At 36.6% G+C, this 21,841-nt stretch overlaps 1 protein-coding gene across 2 annotated transcripts in view; it reads right to left on the reverse strand.

Annotated features, from left to right (window-relative positions):
- Positions 1–1,930: 1,930 nt before the first annotated feature.
- Positions 1,931–21,841, reverse strand: part of LOC146002811 (RING finger protein 145-like) — a 47,202-nt gene continuing 27,291 nt past the window's right edge. For both annotated transcript variants that reach the window (XM_083140769.1, XM_083140768.1), the window contains exon 3: positions 1,931–6,218. In XM_083140769.1, coding sequence (XP_082996895.1) covers positions 4,480–6,218 — 1,739 coding nt within the window. In that variant the 3' untranslated portion in view covers positions 1,931–4,479. The remainder of the gene's footprint in view (positions 6,219–21,841) is intronic.

The raw sequence follows: 21,841 nt of genomic DNA on the forward strand, positions 1-21,841 counted from the left end.
GAAGTACACAATATTTACATCAATTTATGAACTTATTGTTGTGATTTATCTTTATTTCTCAGCACACTACACGAGTTTGTGAACATGTCGAAGTCTACAGTTTTTAATAGTTCATTCATTGTGTCCTGTATGCGCACTGCAGGTAAAACCTATGCATGTTGACCCTTGACCTCTCCGTGTAGAATAATTTTCGGTTTCTTGCACTGTGTCAGCCTACATTCAAGTTTACACTTTCTAACTGCAGAACACTCGCAGCCATGGGTTATCCATTACTTTCTGCACAGACATAAAATAATTTGAAACCTTGATATTTGTCGGCCAGAGGTTTTGGTTATCTGGTTGTGTCTTGTATATTCACAGGTAGGTCGGGTGAGGAAAAAATTGACATGCTAACAAGTTGCGAAAATGGGTTGCTAACAGCTCTAAACCTGGCTTCCTAACCTAACAAACGTAGGCATTATTAGATATCTGTGAAAGCAATGCATGATTTCCTCTTTCAAGGAATGTAAGGGCTGGTCCAAAGATGGCATTGATGCACATTCTGAACTAAACTTGAAAATAATAACTAGAGACTGGATTTTAAAGGGGAAAAAAATCCCTCTAAAATGGACAAAAAAGGAAAGAAAAAGAACTGGTTTATTTTTGCACTACACTAAAATATTACTTTAAATGAAAGCACAATATATAGCATTCATATGTAAAAAGGGATACATTACATTTCATATGAAGTAAAGTAAAAAATGCAAGAACTTTCATGTATTCCTTTTTGTATATGAATGATATATTTTGTCCTATCATTTAAAATAATATTTTTAGTAGTGTGCAAAAATAAACTATAGTCCTTTTTCATTTCCTTTTCTTGAAGGTAAATCACAGCGAATAATCTTACCATTAGTTTCAATGAAATCTTCCTTACAACAGCTTACCGCATTCTATAGCTTGCTGCCACTTGTACCTGGCTTCGCCATTTCACTGACACTCAATACTGTCATCACTGTCATAAGTTAAAACTATTCTAAAAACTTCACAATAAAAGTCTAAATCTAGCAGATAAGTACATTTCCAACCCAACAGGTGTGCTGCTTTCAATGTGTTTGTAGCTGCTTAAGCCCAGATCTCATTGTTGCAACAATCACTGCAATGTATTCCCAACACTCATGGAGGGAAGGTAAGGTAGAAGGCGTTCTTATCAATAAAGGGACCAAGGAAGATGTTTTTAAAAAGGGAGAAAAATGGAATGTAGGCTGAAGAACTAGTCAATAAAGGGAAAATAAAGGAAAATGTTTTTAAGAAAGGAAAAAAGGTAATGTGGGCTGAAAAAGGAAAAAAAGGGAAGTTAAAACAATATAATTTCATTGGTGGAAGATAATTATCAACACTACTGTTATATATTCCATGATCAATGTTGAAAAATTAAAAAGGAAATCCCTTTAAAATCCAGTCTCTAATGATAAATTGTGGGTTTCTGCATGTAAAACATCTTTCCATTACCATTACATTATTACTATACATTTGATATTTTTGAATTCACAGATCACCACAAGGCTACCACAGCTTTAGAGCATATACAGTGTGATAAAAGAGTAGTATTTGTCAAATCTGTAAACACTAAGTAATAGTATACTGATAACCACAGTCCCAGGCCTGGACAAGGCCATCCAATAACTTCCCCAACCAAACCAACCCCCACCCTTCTCTCCACTCACTACACCTCCCACCAAACAGAAACCTGACCAATTCCATACAAGACAGAATTGTAGCTATTTGGTATCAAGGAGGAGTCACGCACTATTAAAAATGTTTCAGTCGAAGGTATCCAATTTTATATCCTACACTTCAATGTTTTCTAAAAAAATAACCTACCTCCTCTTCAACTAACTGGATAAACTAAATGCAAATGTTGAAATAAAGCTAACTGAAGTGATCAGAATTTAGGAAGTTTAACTTTGTATTTATTTATTATCAATATATACATCCTAATAAACTTTTCTCTCTTAATGCTATACATATGTACACAATCTGAAGACTTTCTCTTCAAGAACTATACATTACAAGCGCAAAACAAATTATGCTAAAATGTAACAACTGAATTACAAATAAAATAACACTAAATGAGTACTGTTGAAATTACAGGAAGCACCAAGTGGAAGTTCAGTAAATATTTATTGATTTTTTCCTGGGATTTCTCTTTGTGTTAATTGCTGAAATTTCACAGAACACATTTTCACATTAGAAATGTATATAAAATCTTGAATGTAATTTCACCATGCTAAAAAGTAAAAATCTCAAATTTGAGAAAGCATTACAACAAAATACTTAATGACTGATGTACGCAGGTTAAAAAATCTGTAAGAACAGAGTAATGAATTATTATTTATGTTTACTTACAGTTAAACTTGTTTCTGTAAATTTCTTTCAGTCTCTACATGGAAGAATTATAACAATTGTTTATTAATATCCATCTTTCACAATAAAAATAGCTTGCGAGTTCAAGATGCTAAGCATCACGCATAAATAACATGATATATATGCAAAATGACAACTCATGATTACTCTGAAATTTTTCTTCACATTCTCAATTTTGTTATTTTAGTTGAATCAAAATAACTAAATTTGGCAATCAATGGTAATTCACTTTTATACAAACCAGTGTATGAGCAACACTTCTTGCTTGAATCTTGTGGATTTCTTCTCAACATTTTAACATCATTAAATAGTTATTACAGATAGAGAGAATTTACCATGAAAAAAATTCTGCAGAATGCAATTTAACAAAGTATACAATAATACGACATAAGCAAGTTACTAATATTTATCTGCAAAAAATTACATGTAGAGGGTTGCAAATACTACATCAAAAACATATATTTTCTTTTAGACATATCACTTGACATACGGTATATTTTTTCATTATTGATTGTATTATATGTTTGTATGTTGCAATTATAATATCAAATATCACCTACATTTTATAGCTATTTTTCGTCAGTTTTAATATTAAGAAGATTAGATTGATTTTCAAAATTCTTTAGAGAATTATGATATAATAATGAAAAATTATACAAGTTCTTTACAAGTGATCATGACTCAATCACTACTAAACTTGTACCTGATATTCTTTTTCCAGAGTACCATGAACACTTTTTCAGTGAGCATACTACAAAAAAATCACTAGTTCATCCCTATGACTTGGTATGTTTCTCATATGATTAGTTCAATTTTACTTTTATTTATCTGAAGGAGAAAATATGAGTTATTCAAAAGGCACCACCTCATTTCATGCTACTTGAAAGTTGCAAAATGCATGTTGAAACTGATGTCTGATAAGAAACTGAAAATAACAGAATCTTCTCATATTAACATTTCATCTGCAAAACTCTTACTGTTAAACATTATTAGTACTATATATAAAATTCCCTTGGTTAAGGTGTGCAAAAGCTTAATGTTTTGTGCTGTGCTTCTTATCATAGTGACGTATAATTGCTTTTAAGGTGAATATGATTTTGATAACAAAGATTTTGGTTTTCTCTTTGACTCGCAAAAATCTCCAGCCCAGAATTGAATGACAATTAATGAAAAATACGAACATGTTAGAAATTTATTCTAGTCTGACTAAGGATCCAATAATAATAAAGCTCACAGCAGTGCATTCACTGATAAAATGGCTGCTGGATGTTTTTTATCATATCCTTGCATCTGTTATGCTGTCACGTACTACTGGAAAGCATACAAAAGGTTTTGATCCTTATATGCTAATAAAGTTACGAATGACATATCACCCGTGGAGCAATTCACTGTCACAATGATATAAGCATGGTGGAAAATTTTTCCTACCTAAATCCCACACTGGGAGAATAAAGGATATCAACTTTGTTGTTAATTTCTAAGATGTCTAAAGAAAAATACACCCAATTTATGATGATGTATCTTGTTTTAAATTAAGTCTCGCAAGTGAGCAAATTGTGTTAACTACCAACGATTGTGTAATGTTATAAGTAACTTTGGTTTCAATGCATTACTACAAACATCAATAAAATAATGTGACAATACGTAGTAAAATAAACGAAACTACAAGCCACACCGTTAATCCAGGTTCCTGAAAATAAATTTGTCTTGTAAATACATGTCCATAACTTCATTAGCATCAAATATTGGTAAGTTACTTGACATTATTCATCTTCCATGACTGCATTTGCAAATATCACAAACATTACTTTAAAAGGTTTTACTTCCAAATGTAAAATTAACATAAAATTTAAAACTGCGTAATGGCAGGCACAAAAGTATAGGTTTCTATTCAAGCAACACATTCTGCTAAATTAAGTGAAATAAAAATGTAACGGTTTATAAAATATTAAAATCAAAGCATACGCATTCTATTTAGTTTCATTCTGTTTGCTTTCAATCCATTAGTATCTTTTCATGTTAAAATGCATTCTAATCAACAATAGGACTATTGGAAGGAGGGTAATATCTTATCTACCCTGAGTCTCTATGAGTGGAAGAATCATCAGTCCCTACTGGGTTTATTACTTCAGTCTCTGCAACGGGAGTCTCAGTAGTTTCGGGACTGTCGGTATCCTGTCCCAAACATATCTTTGCTGAACACATCGGACACTTGTCTTGCACGTACAACCATTTCCGTAAGCACGAACCGTGGAAAAAGTGTTTGCAGCTTGTTATTCTGGCCACCTTCATCTCCATGTAACATATGGCACACACATCATTGTAAAGTTTCAGATCTTTCGACGACGCTTCCGGCAGCGAGTTGATCTTTCTGACGGCTTCGCGACGTAACAAGAAGGACTTCCAACCGGACTGCAACCTCTGCCAGACGTTGTAGTAACAATGGATAATAAGAACGGAGCTATTTACTAAAGACCAATCACCTTGAACCGACTCCCTCATCCCCGCACCCACCACAAAAACTGCAACGAGAAATTCGAGAACGCGAGTAACGGCTTTGGCATAATAGACCACGTCGTCCAAACCATCCCAGCACTCCTCGCAATAGGCATCGTACAGAAAGAGCACGTACACAACCAGCATTCCTAAAACTTGAACTGACGTTAAAGCACATGTTGAAATAACGACTAGGGTCCAAAAGTCTATATCAAATACATAATACAGCATATATGTCATATAAAGTGGAAATACGAATAAAAATATGCAAACGGAAAGCACTCGCAGATGACGGAAGATTGATCTGCTGTGGGAAGCACTGAGAGCTAAGAGAACTGGTTCTGTAATTTCATACATTGACTGAATCAACGAACCGATAACAATGAACAGGATGATTGACATGGCTCCTAGGCGATGAGGCATTTTTAAGTCAATCAATCCCGTTTGAATCGCTAAAAGAACCATCGTTAGGCCTTCTCCCATACCTGCATGAACTAATTGATCTGTAATAATGCCATTGTAGCCTTGGATAAAGAGCTTTGTAAGACTGAGAACTCCATATGAAAAATATGACACAGCGAAGCATGTACCGAGTAAACTAATAGGAGATGCGCATATTTCGGAAATTGCATAAAGAAGCAGCAGGTACCATTCTTCTGTGACTGGGTAACTTAAAGACCTTTCTATGGTGGAGCTGTACTCCTGTGGGTGGTAAGTATAATTATACAACTGTGTCGTTAACAGCACGGCCCAAAAGAGAAGAAACTGTGAGGAAATGAAAAACTTCTTCCAGATAAAAACCAAGGCGTGAACGAACCCAAAAGCATCAATAGTAACTATCATCCTTTCGTACACATCCTTCATGTACGTTATTAACTTTGGCACAAAGCTTATCATGTAGTAAATCATTGACAATATCATAAATGCACTACAAAAGTTATGGATTACATGCAAATGTACAATTGGGAAATTTGCCATTCGGGCAGCTACGGGTACGGAATAAATTGCCAAGAAGGACTTTCTCATGTTGCACTCAATATCCAGCAGATACGAGATCGTGGTTGCTACGATGATGTGGAAGGCAATGGAAGATATCTGTCGCTTGAGGTAAACAATATTGTCATTGTCTGTGAACAGGAATGACTGCTTCTCTATCTCTATCTTGGACACTGATAATGCCTCCGCCTGCTCCACAAGTACATAGTGGCGTGAAAAGAACTCTGCGGCTGCAAGAAGGGCAACACTGATGTAATGCATGTAGAGGTTGACTAGTTCTTCAAGTGGTAGTAAAAGAAGAAGCACTCCTTGAAGAATAACTGAAAAAAAAAATGATAAAATTCAGAATTTCCACACTACATCTTTTAGACATAGAAATACTAATACTGTTAACCTTCCAGATGGATGGTATTGCTATCTTCCGAGCACATGGAAACAATTAATGTGCCATTTCTTGAAAATTACACACAATATTTCAGTTCTGTCCTTTTCCTTTATTTGTATACATATGAAGGTATGACATACTCAAATGACAAAACAATACATACATGGTTACTACAGTATTATTAATATGCGGTGTGTGAGAAAGTCATTTGGTTTATGAGTATTATGAAATAAATCTTATAAAATGGGCTCTAACTCCTCAATCACTGCTTTTTGCAGTCTAACGTAACACTTTAACCACATGCAACAATTAGGGCTACTGGGGAAAATGCCCCAATTATCAGAATTTCCTGAAAATGAAGACTCAAAAACGATGCATAAAATCAGTTTTTCTTTTCCCAAATTGGGCAATGGGCATTACACATCCTCAAAGAGTGGTATATTGCCATGCCTCCATCCAGCAGTTTTAGAGCCGATGCTAGAAGTAAAATTCCAGATCTTTTCTGTAAGCTGGCCACACTGTCAAGACTTTTATATTGTTATTGTCCCGCCCTCCAAGATGTATTGGCCTATTTTCAACAAACTTTCCATGGTTGTAGGACTGTATGACTATAACATATATTTCATCATTCAATTTGGTCTATTGTGGTGGCCATAGTGGCATGCCGAATACAAATTTATTTGAAAAGTCTTTAATATTCTTCTTCTTTCTTTAACTTACATCGCAGGAAGTTTGAAAAGCCATGTCCAGAGAGGCTACACAAACATACACAGCTCTATGCACTCAAGATTAATACATAAAAGTAAAGTGCTCCCCTGTGATTTGCACCATGCCATGAAGACCTACAGGGGATGTGGAGTTAGGGTTTCATACCTTCTTGTTCACGGTCGAAGGTTGGGGCGATGTGATCAGCACCCCACCCCCGCCAGCCTTTACTTCTCAGAGTTTCCTCCAGGTACCCACTTTTCACAATGCTGCAGGGGGAAGGGGGGTGCCGGATTCGCTTGAAGAGGTGGAAAAAAATCCCAGTTTTCCCCTGCAGGGGATCGAACCCGGGTCTCTCGCATCGTAGTCAGATGCCCTAACAACTAAGCTACCACGGCTCTTTGGTTAATACATAGAAATGTCAAATTGTAAATGTTAATTTTTAGCTGCTCTTGAAAGTGGTTTTATGGTTAGCCAATATAATACAAACCATGAAAACCCTGCTTCTTCGTAAAGGCATCACGAGTACAAGTGAGGAGTTTCCTGAATATGAAACTGCAGACATTGAATTTCAAACCCAGCAAAGCAGACAAAAAATAACATATTTAGAGGGTTTCTAGAAAATTGGAGGGAAAATGACAAGCACGAAACTGATGGTCAAAGAGGATAATGCACATTTCTTATTATATGTGATAACACCATTAAGCCTTGTTTCCATGATATGAAAAACTCAATATGCTGACCAAGGCAGAAATTTATTTTATTACAAAACATAAACTAAACGTAACGTTTCAACCTTCTAGCAAGATCTTCTTCCGATTCAGATTATAATAAAATAAATTTCTGCCTTGGTCAGCATATTGAGTTTTTCATGTGTGATATGTCAGCTATTAGTCACACAACAGAATAAGTTTTAACAAATGATGCCTATGAGGTGCAGAGTGAGAGGTCAACTAGCACAAATACAGACTAGGTAAGCTTATGCAGATGTATGGCCAGTAAAATTCATTTTATCATCATGGTCAGCAATTTTTTAATTTTGTTTACTTTTTAATTAAACATAAATAAAGTGAAAAATAAAATAAAAGGGGGATCCCCTTTAAGGTTTTAATATTGAGTACGTGAAATTTTGTCTCCACCAAAACTCACATGTCCTGATGTCTACAAGGGCACATACCAATGCCATGACAGCTACATCAGTGGAAACATCCACACTGTTCAAGAACGGATCGAGGAGCACGTAAAAGATGCCAAAAAGACACCAGGATCAGGCCTTTCACTACACCTCCGTACAACAAACCACTTCATCTCCTCCACATCCATACTTCACCCAACCGGCTCCTTCAATAAAAACACCATCAAAGAAATCCAATGCCATCATCCAACAGTATACCTAGACAATGGAAAGGCACACCCAACCAGTCATCCTGGTGTTCAAAAAATCCCAGAACAAAAAGAATAATAAAGGCAGTTACCCTGTTCAATTCCCTTCCACACACCCCAAAGAATGCAATGAAGCAGATGGACCGATACCTCCTGGCAACACCACCAGACAACGAAAATGAAAACAACTGCCAGCAGAAAGCACAGCAGATAAAAATGAAAGCCAAGAAACACTCACCAGCACCACCAGATGGGCGAAAATGCAACTAACACTGCCATCTCCATTGCACATGATGTATTCTCCGTCAGTGAATTAAGGCAGAGTGTCTTCAAAATTAATCAGGAAAAAACTATCTTCATTCACAATGCAGAAAGATGAAATTCCAAAGTAAAGTCAATATTTTTTGTGTGTGTTCATGACTGGAATTTGGAGATTTTTCATTTTATATTTTGGGGAACTTCCCGGAGAAAAAAAACAACAACAGATATTTAGTTCATATTAAAGATTTTAAAAATTAATTCTTCTTAAGAGCTATTCCATGTGAAAGTGGACAAACAAGGTTAATTTATTTTTATTCAAAGTATCACTTATGAAATGAAAATAAAGAGAAAACTATGTAGAATTTGAAATTATTAATGCAAACATTAGTTTCATGGCTTTTAAATAACATGTTGTTTCATTATGATACAGACAATACCATGAAAAAACTAAATTCTAATTTAATTCTAATTGTCTCAATTATTGTTTCTATATCTTAAGCTCTCAAGCATCCTACTTCTTTTCTGAAACAGACCTTAGTTTGAAGAATCTATTTATGATAATTTTCATAGCTTTTGTATTGTTCCATAATCCTACATGTGCATGGTCACAACCATCATAAAATTTGTCACAGCAGTCACGGACAAAAATTGTGTATAAACAAAGTATGAGGTAGTAATATTTTCAGAAACTACAAACATGTAAATATCGAATAAAGTTTCCTTTGTGAAAATAAAATGAAATTGTTTCAGCAAAACCATATATTTTCCAACAGTTTTTTATTTATTTATTTATTTATTTATTTCGTCTTCTTTTACATGGCGAAGTTAAGGCTGTGGAGCCTTTTCTTCCACTTGACCATGTTTACAAAAAAATTGAATATGAAATAATTAAAATATTGAAAAAAAAAGGAAGAAAAAAATATATAAAAAATTACAGAGAAATAAAAAATACAAAGAGAAATTACATATAAGAAAGGTAATCTAACCTATAGATACGGACACACACACTCACACACACACATACATATCTTTGCCCTTACACACGTACAAGCAAATACATAACACTACACTTACTTAAGCACAGTCCAATATTATACATACTTAAAACACAGTCCAAAAAGGTATACTTTGACGATAATTCATCTTAACTATTACTCTAATTCATTTTAGTGCCTTACGTCCTTCTATCATTCTCTGCACCCGCCATATTAATAGGGAAATCAAACATTTAATTTTCATTGTATAATATGTGTAACTTTAACAATTTTTTGAACGTCACAATTGAGGAAGAGACATGAATTTCAGGTGGCAACTTGTTCCAAAGGCCTGCTGAGGTAACAGTAAAAGAATTTGCATAAAAGTTGGATTTGTGGAGTGGAATGGACAGCAGAGACCTTTCGCGCGATCTGGTGTTGTGGCTGTGAAAGTCGGAAAGATGCTGAAATCGGTTATAGAGATATTGCGGGTCTTTTATTTGGAGGATTTTGTACAGTAAAATTAACTTATGAAAATTATGTTTATCGCTTAATTTAAGCCACTCGACCTTCGCAAAGTACGATGTCAAATGGTCTGAATATTTTAGGTCGAAAACGAAACGAATGCAGGCATTTTGAATTCGCTGCAGTCGTTTAGCTTGCTCGTGATTGACATCCAAGAAAGCAATGTCGCAATAGTCAACAATGGGAAATACAAGAGACTGGACCAGTTTAATTTTTATGCGTTCAGGGAGGAAGTTTTTGAGCCGATAGAGTGAATGCAATGCACCGAAAGCTCTTCTAGATACAGAGTTAACTTGCTCTGCCCAGGTGAGATGTTGGTTGAGTATCACACCCAGATTCTTAACAGTAGTGGAGAAGGGCAGATGAATGTCATTTATGTTGAGTCTAGGGAGGCTAGATTTATCTATTTTGCTCAAAATTCTAGGGGAACCTACAAGAATACACTGGGTTTTAGTCGGGTTTAGATGTAAGCCATGGTGTGCAGACCAAGTACTTATTTGTTTAAGGTCATTGTTCACAATTTCTATTGCATGCAGTATTTCTTGCGGGGGGAAAGAGAAATATAACTGAAAATCGTCGGCATAGATATGGTATTTACAGCCGTTAAGCACCGTCGGGAGGTCGTTTATATACAGAGCAAATAAGAGGGGGCCGAGTACGGTGCCTTGAGGGACACCACATGGAATGTTTTTCCACGACGATTTTCCATATAGGTCAACGACACATTGTCGACGTTCTTGTAGATAGGAGCAGAACCAATTAACCGCGGAGTCGGAAATATTGAAAATCGATGATAATTTAGAGAGTAGTAGATCATGATCAATTGTCTGAAAAGCTTTTGTAAAGTCTAGAAGTACCAGAATCGTAAGTTGTTTATTGTCCATGGCTAGCCTCATGTCATCGGTTACATTGACAAGAGCCGTGCAAGTGCTGTGGTTACTTCGAAAGCCAGACTGAAGAGGATCTATTAAATTATTTCGCGTTAGAAAGTCCCGGGTTTGATCGCTAACGAGATGCTCTAGAGCTTTAGACAAGGCTGGGAGGATGCTGATTGGTCGGTAATCGTTGACGTTTATTATGTTGTTTGTTTTAGGTATAGGGCGTACCAGGGCGAGTTTCCAAGACGAGGGAAATGCGCCGGTAATTAAAGAAAAATTAAAAATATGAGTGATAGGAGCAAGTACGTGGTAGAGAATTTTTTTAATCATGAGGATAGAAATTTCATCTACTCCTACGGCCGATGACTTTATCTTCTGTAACGATTTTCTGACCTGTTCCGGCGAAAAATAAGAAAAACAAAATTTTGGAGCAGTTGTGGAGCGTGTTTCAATGTTACGAATCGTTTCGTGTTTCACATTATCATCGACGATCGGAAGATCACAAAAGTGATCGTTCAATACTTCCGGTGGAAATTTATTCACGGATTCGTGGTTTCTCCGTTTCCCAACTCCCAGTATTTTCAATTTTTTCCAGAGGACGTCAGGTTTGCTTTCGTATGTTAGTAGTTCAGACGCGAATCGACGCTTTGATATTCGTACTTCCTGGGTGCAACGGTTCCTCAGAATTCTGTAATTTTCAAAGATGGATGTGTTATAATCACCGACCTTGATCGCCTTCCTATATTTGGTGTACGCTTTGTCACGCATCGCCATAAGCCGGTGCAACTCGTCCGTCAGCCAGGGAGCAGGGGGACGCGAAACACGCTTCTTCCTGACTGGAGCATGTTTATTGTACAATTGGAGGATAAAGGTATTTAACAATAAGACTTGCTCATCCACTGTAGATAACGTACTGATTAAATGCCATGGTTCAAGGGCAGCGTCTTCATTTAGGCGGGCTTCGTTAATGTTTTTGAGGTCTCTATATGAAACTTGTTTTGCTTTGTATTTAGGAATGCGAAGATAATAGGACACGTAAATTAAATCGTGGTAGGAAATTCCAGGCACTGGTATTTGGCCATGGCGCGTTACACGATTTTCGTCAGAAACCAAGATGACGTCAAGCCACGAGTCGGAAGTGGCCGTGTGGTGGGTTGGATTTAAATGGCAAATGGAAAGATTTAAAGCAGAGAACGTATCACGGAATTCTATAACCTTTTCTTTTTTGCTACATAGGTCGGTATTCATATCTCCCAGAACGATCGTGTGTGAATATTTTGGTAGAAAGTTTGCAACGTCGTTCTCGAAGTTATCAAGGCGAGTGCAAGGTGGACGATAGACTACCGCCAGGAGGAGTTTTTGTTGACAGATACTGATTTCGAGGATTATATATTCCGATGAACCTTCATAGGCGACTTTGAGAGAATTTTGGCAGGGACGTCCTCGCGCAAATAAATTGCCAGACTGGAGAAGTGTCACACCTGTCACAATTTCTAAAAATGTATTTTCTGTAGCTGAAAATTGAGGTGGGGAAGAAATATTCTGAAATTAAATAACTTTCATCAAGGAAAATGAAATTACATGAATTGAGTTACGTATTTGAAGGTGCTAAAAAAAGATAAAAATGAATGTAAATTTGTCTCAATGTCACACCCGTCACAATGGATTGCACCTAATCAGGTTATTAGGGGCAATCCATTGTAGTGGAAAAAACATTCAATTGATTGATTTGGTATATTTTACTTTGCTTTTCTGCCACTTTTGGTTAAACACGAAGATGAGGAAGAGTGATAAGATGTAATTGATGAAGAGAGACTCACAAAGAACACCCACACCCATGCTGGAAATTGTACTCAGGGCCGCTAGCATTGTAGCATGCTGAGCTAAACACACTGCCATGCATGTGTAACATTTCATTACAGTGTTTTAACCTTATTACTTTTTTGTAGTAAAAAATGAAAACAAAAAGTACTAAATTTTTGTTCAATAAAATGATGTCATAAAGTGGACAATGGGAAGTTCAATGTCAGATAAAAAATGTTTAAAATGAAATTCCAGTTTCACGTTTAAAATGGTGGGATTTAATTAAATTGATCAGTAATTAGTCAATACTTTTTTTATATTTTTTTAATAGAAGAAAAACTATTTACTACACACAGTTGTGGCTGTTTTTTCCCCTCAAAGTACTGTGCTCTTGTGGGATGGGAAATTATGGTATCGCATTAAAAAACATAATTAGAAGAAGGCGATTAAGATTTAAATTTTACACAAAAAAATTCCATTTGAAGAATCCCTGTGGCCCCTGCAATAAACAGATGTGAATAAAAAACACTGCAGTACTCTCAGGGTATTACAACAATGCAATATGTGCTGGTAAGTACCTTACACGGAACGCTCAGAGGAGGGGGAATTTACACATTTCACCAACCAATAATGAAAGTTAAAGAAAGAAGAAGAAAATCAAATTTTAAACAAAATTTTTGCATTCGGCATGCTCTCATGCCCACCACAATGTACCAAAATGCTGCAGTACGTAGCAGGTATATTCCAATACCCATGCAAAGTCACGTTCAAAACAGGCCGATACTTTTGGGAAAAAAATAATAATGTGTAAGAATAGCAACACTGTCTTATAAAAAAATGCAATACTAGTGCGGGCCCTATGTATGCTGGATGGACTGAATTTACAGGGAAACATGATGGAAGACCACTCCTAGAGGACATGTAATCTCTGTAACCACTATGCTGGAAAGAGTGAAGAAGTGACCTGCTTTGCCTGCACCATTAGCACAGCGATGGCAATGTCCTCTAGAGTCCGAAACTGTCTCCCACATCATTGGCAGCATGTTGTGGATGCTCTGGGGGTTACTTAGAAGGTTCATAGGGAGCTTTGTTTGCACCTCCTTGGTTTTGTGCTGACAATGTAGCCTTGTGACTAATAAACGCACATAGAATGAAACTATTTGTAATGGTTTTCTTGGCACTTCACTACCAAACCTTGGTGCACAAGACCTGTCTTTTTCATACATTGTTCAATTGCATAAAGTGTCCTGTTCCATTTGTATATTTCGAATTTTTGTGCCGGTCCTAGATTCTCATTCCTATAAACTTTAGAAAAAAAAAATAAAGTTTGTTTGTTGATTTGGTGTTTTAAGTCCACTTTATGCACAGTAAGGCTAATTAGGACTGGACCTACAGTTTAAAGTGGGATCCGAAGCACTATGTGCCTCCACCGGGTATCGAACCCGGAACCCCTCACTTACAGGGCAACGATGAAAATGAAAAAAAGCAATAAAGTGATACCGTATTTACACACTCTGGTTTCTGATGGGAAAAAACGACAAAAAACTATATCTTGTATATAATAATTAATAATAACAATTAAGGTTCAAGAAATGGATTTTTTAGTTGCAGGTCCTAAAGTTGTTGCCATGTCAATGAAGAGCGAATGACATCATACCTATTCAATGAGTCACCTGTTGCTACGTGAGCCAAGACGAGAATATCATCTAGTGTATATAATGTTACCAAATCATGCCCCTCCCCCCTACTTCCACTTCAGTAACCATCTTGTGAAGAAAGCGAGATCAAAATGTGAAAGAGGGCGAGTTATACTGCTATTTTGAAATTGAAAGTTCTGTGGTACATGCAGGAAAATGACAACAGGGTTGTGCCAAAACAGGTCGTCTCAAAATGCTTCAATACAAATTTAAAAATAATGGGAAAAAACAACAATTTCACTTTTATACATGTTTCTTTAAAAATTATTATTACTAAACATGGTAATTTGTATTTGTGCCTGTTGTTATACATTTTGTATTCAGTGACATGGTGAAAACATGTGGGCTTTATGTTGGTTGTCCAAATTATTCTGTGCACAATACGCACCACAGTTTTTGGGAGCAAAAATATTTGGGAGAAAGTGCACATTACACATGAGTAAATATTAGGGCTGAGCCGATACCACTTTGACCCGATACTTGTCTAATTCCAATTTAAAATAACAACTTCCGGTTCAGTCTCTTTCTCCTCACACCGATGATGCTAAGAAGTTAGCGAAAATTTTGAATTTCTCTACTGTCCGGTGAGTGTTTCCTTTTACCTTCTTTGATTTTTACTTAGCCCTTTTAGCCCTCCTTGCTTTTATCCATTATATATATATATATATATATATATATATATATATATATATATATATATAGGGTCATTTCATGCCAAACGATCCAATGGTGGTTGCATGACCATTTTAGAAAAATTTCATTTTTAGTACCAGGTGGTTATAATTAAAGTGACGGTGTTCAGAGTAGTACAGCACGGGCTGTAATGAGAGTAGCAGTCTTAAACTTCGTTGATATGCTAATGAAGCAATGCGCTCGCGAATTATGCAAAAAAAAAAATAGTTCCAATTCTCGCCACCAGGGTAAAAAATGGCGCTGTAAGCAGTCAAAACGTGGTATAGTTACAGGAAAAACACTATAAATCGCAGAAAACAATACTCTTTGTAATAAAATATCGCTACAATTTCACTATTCGAATTACATTAACATTACTAAAGGAAAAAGCAACAAGCGTCACTAATGACAACCAGGGAGCTCACACAATGGTTAGGCAATGTCACCGACTTTGACGTCAGAGTTACGGAAAATTCCACGTTTCGACTGCTTACAGCGCCATTTTTTACCCTGGTGGCGAGAATTGGAACTATTTTTTTTTCTCATAATTCGCGAGCTAATTGCTTCATTAGCATATCTACGAAGTTTCAGACTGCTACTCTCATTACAGCCCGTGCTGTACCACTCTGAACACCGTCACTTTAATTATAACCACCTGGTACATACGTTTGTACATGTTTCTAGATATCAAAACCAATGTTCAAAAAAAAAAATATTGTCTTTAGTTCTCCTGGAGCAGCCATTTTTCCAACATGGCGCATGGCTTTCTTTGCTCATTTTTGAAACAAAATTCATTTTGTAGCTAATGAAGTATACTTTCTATGATATTCAAGTATGTTTTGCTTAAAATTGCATCGTAAGTACGAAAATTATGGTAACGATCGTTAAAAAAAATTGGATTTTTAAGACAGATTTTTTTCATGTCTAGACCTGCCAGCAGGGTGTCTGTAAATAAAGTATCAGTGCTTAGAAATTCAACTCTTTTTTTTACATCATGGGCTCAAACATGGCCTTTCATTGAATTTTGACAGTTTTCGGGTTAAATATCTCAGATGGGTCCTTTTGAAAAATTCTGAAATTTGGCACAAAGGAAGCCCTGGATGAACCTAACTCACAGTAAAAATCTCAACTTTTAGATTAAACTCGTGTTGGTCAATATAAGGTAATGTATGTCACCTAATTTCTGACATTGCAAAGTAAGGTTAAACTACATTCCATACTTACAATAATGAAGTCTTTTCTTTCTCTTCTTTAAATTTGGGTTAAATAAAGTCTCAGAAAATATAGTAACATACGGTTTTAATACTTGACTTACCAGAAATTGAAATCAAAAGTATGACAATTGAAAATCTGCGAAATCTCATTGCAAAAGGTTTGATTTATTAGGTACCAATGGCCAGTTGGTGTTGTCAGCTCCAAAACTGAGCTTCCACCCACATTTTTTAAATGTAGTATCTGTGTGTGTGCTCTGTTGCAACAATGCATCTCAAGTTTACAGTCTTTTTTAGATCTGTGACATCGATCAGATGTTTCAAATGTGAGAGAAATATTATAAGAAGCTACGAGCAAGATAATCGTATCGTCGTCCCCCCACCCACAATGTTGAAAAATGAGATCATGCCTCTTCAACCTCCTCTAAAACTAAGGGATCAATCTTCCCAAACTAACATTAAATCATCCGTGAACACAAGAATAACTGACGAGTTAGCAGCCCCGGCTGGACACGACGTCTAAAACTAATAGTAAAGCTGTAATGTGAAACCAATCTAGTCTCTTTTTTGTCCTTTAACAAAGAGAATAAAAAATTGTAAACAAAATGTAAGGAGAGGTAACTGACCAGTATCTTGCTTCTATATCAGGCGATTGACTTCAGTACAGTGATACCCGATGCGACTTTGCTTTCGACATATATACTTTCGGCAAATGATTTCTAAAAAAAAGTAACTGCATAGTTCTATCCATTGGCGTGGAGGAAAATCCAAACCCATCACTACACGTTCCAGAAAGTGGTTGTCATCATCTGTCGCTCAAACAACATTATTCCCCTGCTGTATCCCTGTGTCGAAACATGCCTGCTGAAACACAGTTATCCAGGTCGGGACAAACAAAAGTCTAAAGTTGGAAAGGAAAAGAGGATTAGCCCAGGTATTTGAATTTCCAGGAATATGCTACACACTATGTCTGAGACATGTCCACCACATGAGCGATGACTGTTTTGACTGCAGGAGGTCTCTAAGGAGAGAGATGTCCACAATACACCAGGTGTCTTGTTGGCACCGGGATCTTATTGGGATTATTGTTACACGAGACCGCATCTGTGGGAACAAAGCCTGGTAGGAACTCCTATGGGGATAATTTCACGTTACCCTTGCAGGGTGCCTACAAACAAGCAGAAATGAAATTCCCTGACTTTTCCAGGTTTTCCAGGACAAAATTTACATTTTTCCCTGACAATTACAAACTAAACTAAATCGATGTTTTTGCAAATGGAAATAATAAACTCATACGTATCCAGGTATGGATTTGTTAAGTACCAATATTATTTTCTATGAAATTGACTCAATTTCTCTATTCTCTATGATTTGAATTCAAACTGCAAAATAGTGAACTTGGAAAATTATTACAATTCACAAGCTAGGGAAGGATTACGGAATTTTGTCATACGCAGTAAGTTTAAAATAAAATACTTGATTATTTTTAAAGTTACGACTCAATGAATAAAGCAAACAACTTAACTCTTGCATATAAGTGAAACAATTGAATCGAACAAAATAAGGTATGTAGGTATTAGAAATTTAACGCAAAGAATTTATAGAATTGCATTGTATAGGTACCTGATTTAGCTAACCATACATTAAAACAGGAAAACACTAATAATAAAAGCTTCTGAAAGTTCATATGCGAGGGGCATCCTGAAAAAAGCTCCAATGGTGCCTATACGCAGCACTGGTGGTCAGAGATAAGACACACACCCATCCAGGCAGGAAGAAGTGGCATGTAGCAGTAATCTGGTACAGTTGCAATGCAGCCGTTTTAGGACAGTTCTAGGTTAAAGATTGCAGCTGTCATACATGTCTCCCACCGAGCCTAGCCTACAATGCACACTCAGAATTTGGCACAGAGCCACCAGCAACTGTGTGAGGTGTGCAGACCGGACGTCGTCAGCGATAGTATGGTCAGACGATGGTGCAGACAATTCACGGAAGGCCAATCTAATGTGCACAACCCCATACAGCTGAGTACACACAGGCCCTTTGCATCACTTCAGGTGAGAGATCTTGGACCACTCCCTGTACAGCCCTGGCCTTGAATGTACCGACTTTCATCTCTTTGTTTAACTGAAGAGGTTTCTGGCAGGGCAACACTGCGGTAGAGATAGTTCCAGTCTTTGCTGTCCGACACGTATACCATGGGCATACAAAATTTTGTGCCATGCTACGACAAATGCCAGAACAACGGTGGTGATTATGCCGAAAATTAGGTTAAGACTCACTGTTACTAATGCAATAAATTACAACTGATATTCATGTTTTATTTATGCCTAATCGGTAGGGACCTTGATATTTTGTTATTTGTTTTCAAATTGGTGTATTTTGTTATTTTTTATTATTTACTATACGGTGTTATTTTTCTCAAAATTCACATTTTCATTTTAGCGCATTTTCTGGCAAATATCTGAAATTATTCCTTCATTGTGTTTTTAAACTACTGTTTCAAATTGTAAGTCACGTGGCTTACGCATCTTCGTGAGAGTTCTTTTTGGAAAGTTATTTTCCATACCCCTTTTTTTAATTTTAAGGTAAGGATTTTAGATAATTTCCGCCGTATATACTGAAGGGTGCATAATGACCATAAGTGGCGATGCACCCAAAAAATTAAAATCAATCAATCTCACGTGACAGATACCGATATATAATGGCACCAAAAAATTGGCATTATCTTATTTTGACTTGTCAGTATTAAGTTTCCCAAAATTCGCTTTTTTGTTTAAGAACATTTATGTGCCAAATATACCGAAACTTAATACTCCATTGTCCTTTTAAACGATTATTTTAAATTGTAGATCACATGGTCTACGTATTTTCGTGACAGTTTGATATGTTGGAACAGATTTTTGAGGAAGTAAAAGAAAAGAGCTCCCCTGCACTTTTCCATGAAGGTGTATAAGGGTGTGGAGTTAGGGCCCCCCACACTTTCTTGATCACGGCTAAAGGTGGGGGTGATGTGATAAGCACCACACTCCTGGCTACCTTTATCCCACAAAGTTTCCTCAAGGTACCAGCTTCATATGATGCTGGGTGGATGCCGGAGCAGTTTGAATAGGCGGAAAACATCCCGGTTCACCCCCGCAGGGTCTCTTGCATAGTAGTCAGACGCCCTAACGACTGAGCTCCATTATTACTCGCTTGACAAATGCTGATGGAGCACACTTAGCTTGGTAATTCAAAACATATCTCGTGCGACAAGTACGAGGATGTGGATCCCGTATGACAGTAGATACGCACTCGATCACATGTTAGAACCCTGCCACTTTTCTCTGTGATGCAAATAGTTTTGATAGAAGTTGAAAAAATCCTGGGAAATACATGATTTAATGTGGCTGTCGGAATTATTCCATGTACGTATAACTCTATAGTTTACTCTTGAGTAAAATGTTGGAAAACTTGCATGTTCTATGTACACAAACAGGCCTAGAGAAGACAAGAATGTTGGATTTCATGGAAATTTTCGTTGTTTTAGGTCACTTCTTTTAAAAAAAATCGCTAAAAACGCCAACAATTCACATTTTATGACAAATTCACATTATTTCGATATTTAGAAAGGGCGAAAAATGTGTCCAGACATCACTGCACATTCCTAAACATAACTTCACTGCAATTACCATGTTTCACGGTTTTGGCGTTTGTGAAAAATCAATCGGAAATTACTTTCTGGCCACCCCTTGTATAAATCAGTAGATGGAAAGTGAAAATTTAGCAGGGCTGGCAGAAAAAAAGTCAATTCTTGAAGAAAGTGATTTGCTTTTATGATTGAATGATTTGAGTAAATATGATATTAAAATATTTACATATTTATTATTAGTATTTTATTTTATAATATTGGACATTAACCTTACTCAGTGAGAGATTAATGACCATCTCTCACGAGTTTAAACAGACAGGACAGAGAATGGTGTTAATTTCATTGCAATACTAGTGTTGCAGTAAATCTGAGGTTGGGAGCAAGCACTTGCCAATTTTTATAACATTCACCAATGCACATGTATGTTTCACTTTTTCGTGATAGTATTCAATATATATCCCATTTTGTTGGATTCTTCTTGATATCTAAGAATAGTGCAATATGATTGTAAACGTATGTTAACTAGTGCGAAACCAGTAATACGTCAGGATGATGAAAGAAAACCTTTGTAAGCACTGCTACATTAAATGAGGTGAATTGAGCCAGAAGAGTAATAAAATTCCAGCAGCATATTTGCAGTCTAAAGCTCTTCTTGTTTACGCATACGATTTTTGTTGGATGTTGCAGTCCGAAGACATCGAACAAAAATCATAAGAGTCCCATGCATGCAATTTCTGTCACATGTTGTAGTGATATACTTTGTCGGGTGGCGATATTCGACAAAAATCAGGTGTATCAATGGAACCTATTTGTTTCCATGTTCCTTCAGTTTGCCCAACAAAATGCCTTACTACGACGTCCGACAACTATCGGACGGTGCCACCCGTTCCCATCCCCTCCATCTGTTGACAGTTCTGTCTCCTTACTACTCTCCCATACGGACAAGAAAAAAATGATAATTCAATGCATTTTCCACGTAATATTTAGAGGCTTAACCTTTACTCCCTCGATGATATTATATGGTATCATCAGAGTGAGGTTGTTCTGACCCGATGAAACCATATGGTAACATGGTGCAGATTACGACATGAATGGACACTCATACTCTTCTGTTTGGGTTGAAACTCTGACACAGGTCTGGAGCAAGCCTGGGTAAATTCATATTGATGATCAATATCCCGCCCCTCCTCTCCGCAACATATCCATGACACATTTCCGAATAGTTTCACATTTTGGCTCATTATTCAACTTGTATGGCACCCAGGAACATGAAACAAGTTTCAATCTCTTTGGAATCGTCCATTCTTTGAAGAGAATACTAAGGTTTGCGTCATCTACCGAAAATAGCGACAGAAGAGGGGTGAAAACTCCAGGTTTTTGTTTTTTTCATTGAAATTCGGTGGTCACGCCCCCAAACGCCCCTTCCTCGGTTTTGCGATCTTAATTGTACACGGTTGCATGCTATGATGTTTTGGCTGCAAAACAAAACTTATCCGAAGTAGATTGTTCCATAGTGCCAGAGTTATAACAATTTTCCTCCAAAAATGCTAATTACCTATTTTTCGTAAAAAAAAAAAAAAAGAAATCACATTTTGGCTTGTTATTCAACTTGTATGACACCCAAGAACATGAAACATGTTTCATACTCTTGAGAAATGTCGATTCTTTAAAAAGAATACTCAAGTTCGCGCCTTCTTCCCAAATAGCGGGAGAAGAGGGGGCAAACTCCACATTTTTATGTTTTTTCATTGAAAATCGGGGGTCGCGCCCCCAGACCCCCCTTCCTTGGTTCGGCGTTCTGAATTGTACACGGTTGCA

Source organism: Lepisma saccharinum, chromosome 19, assembly GCF_977018435.1.
Source record: "Lepisma saccharinum chromosome 19, izLepSacc3.1, whole genome shotgun sequence".
NCBI lineage: Eukaryota > Metazoa > Arthropoda > Insecta > Zygentoma > Lepismatidae > Lepisma > Lepisma saccharinum.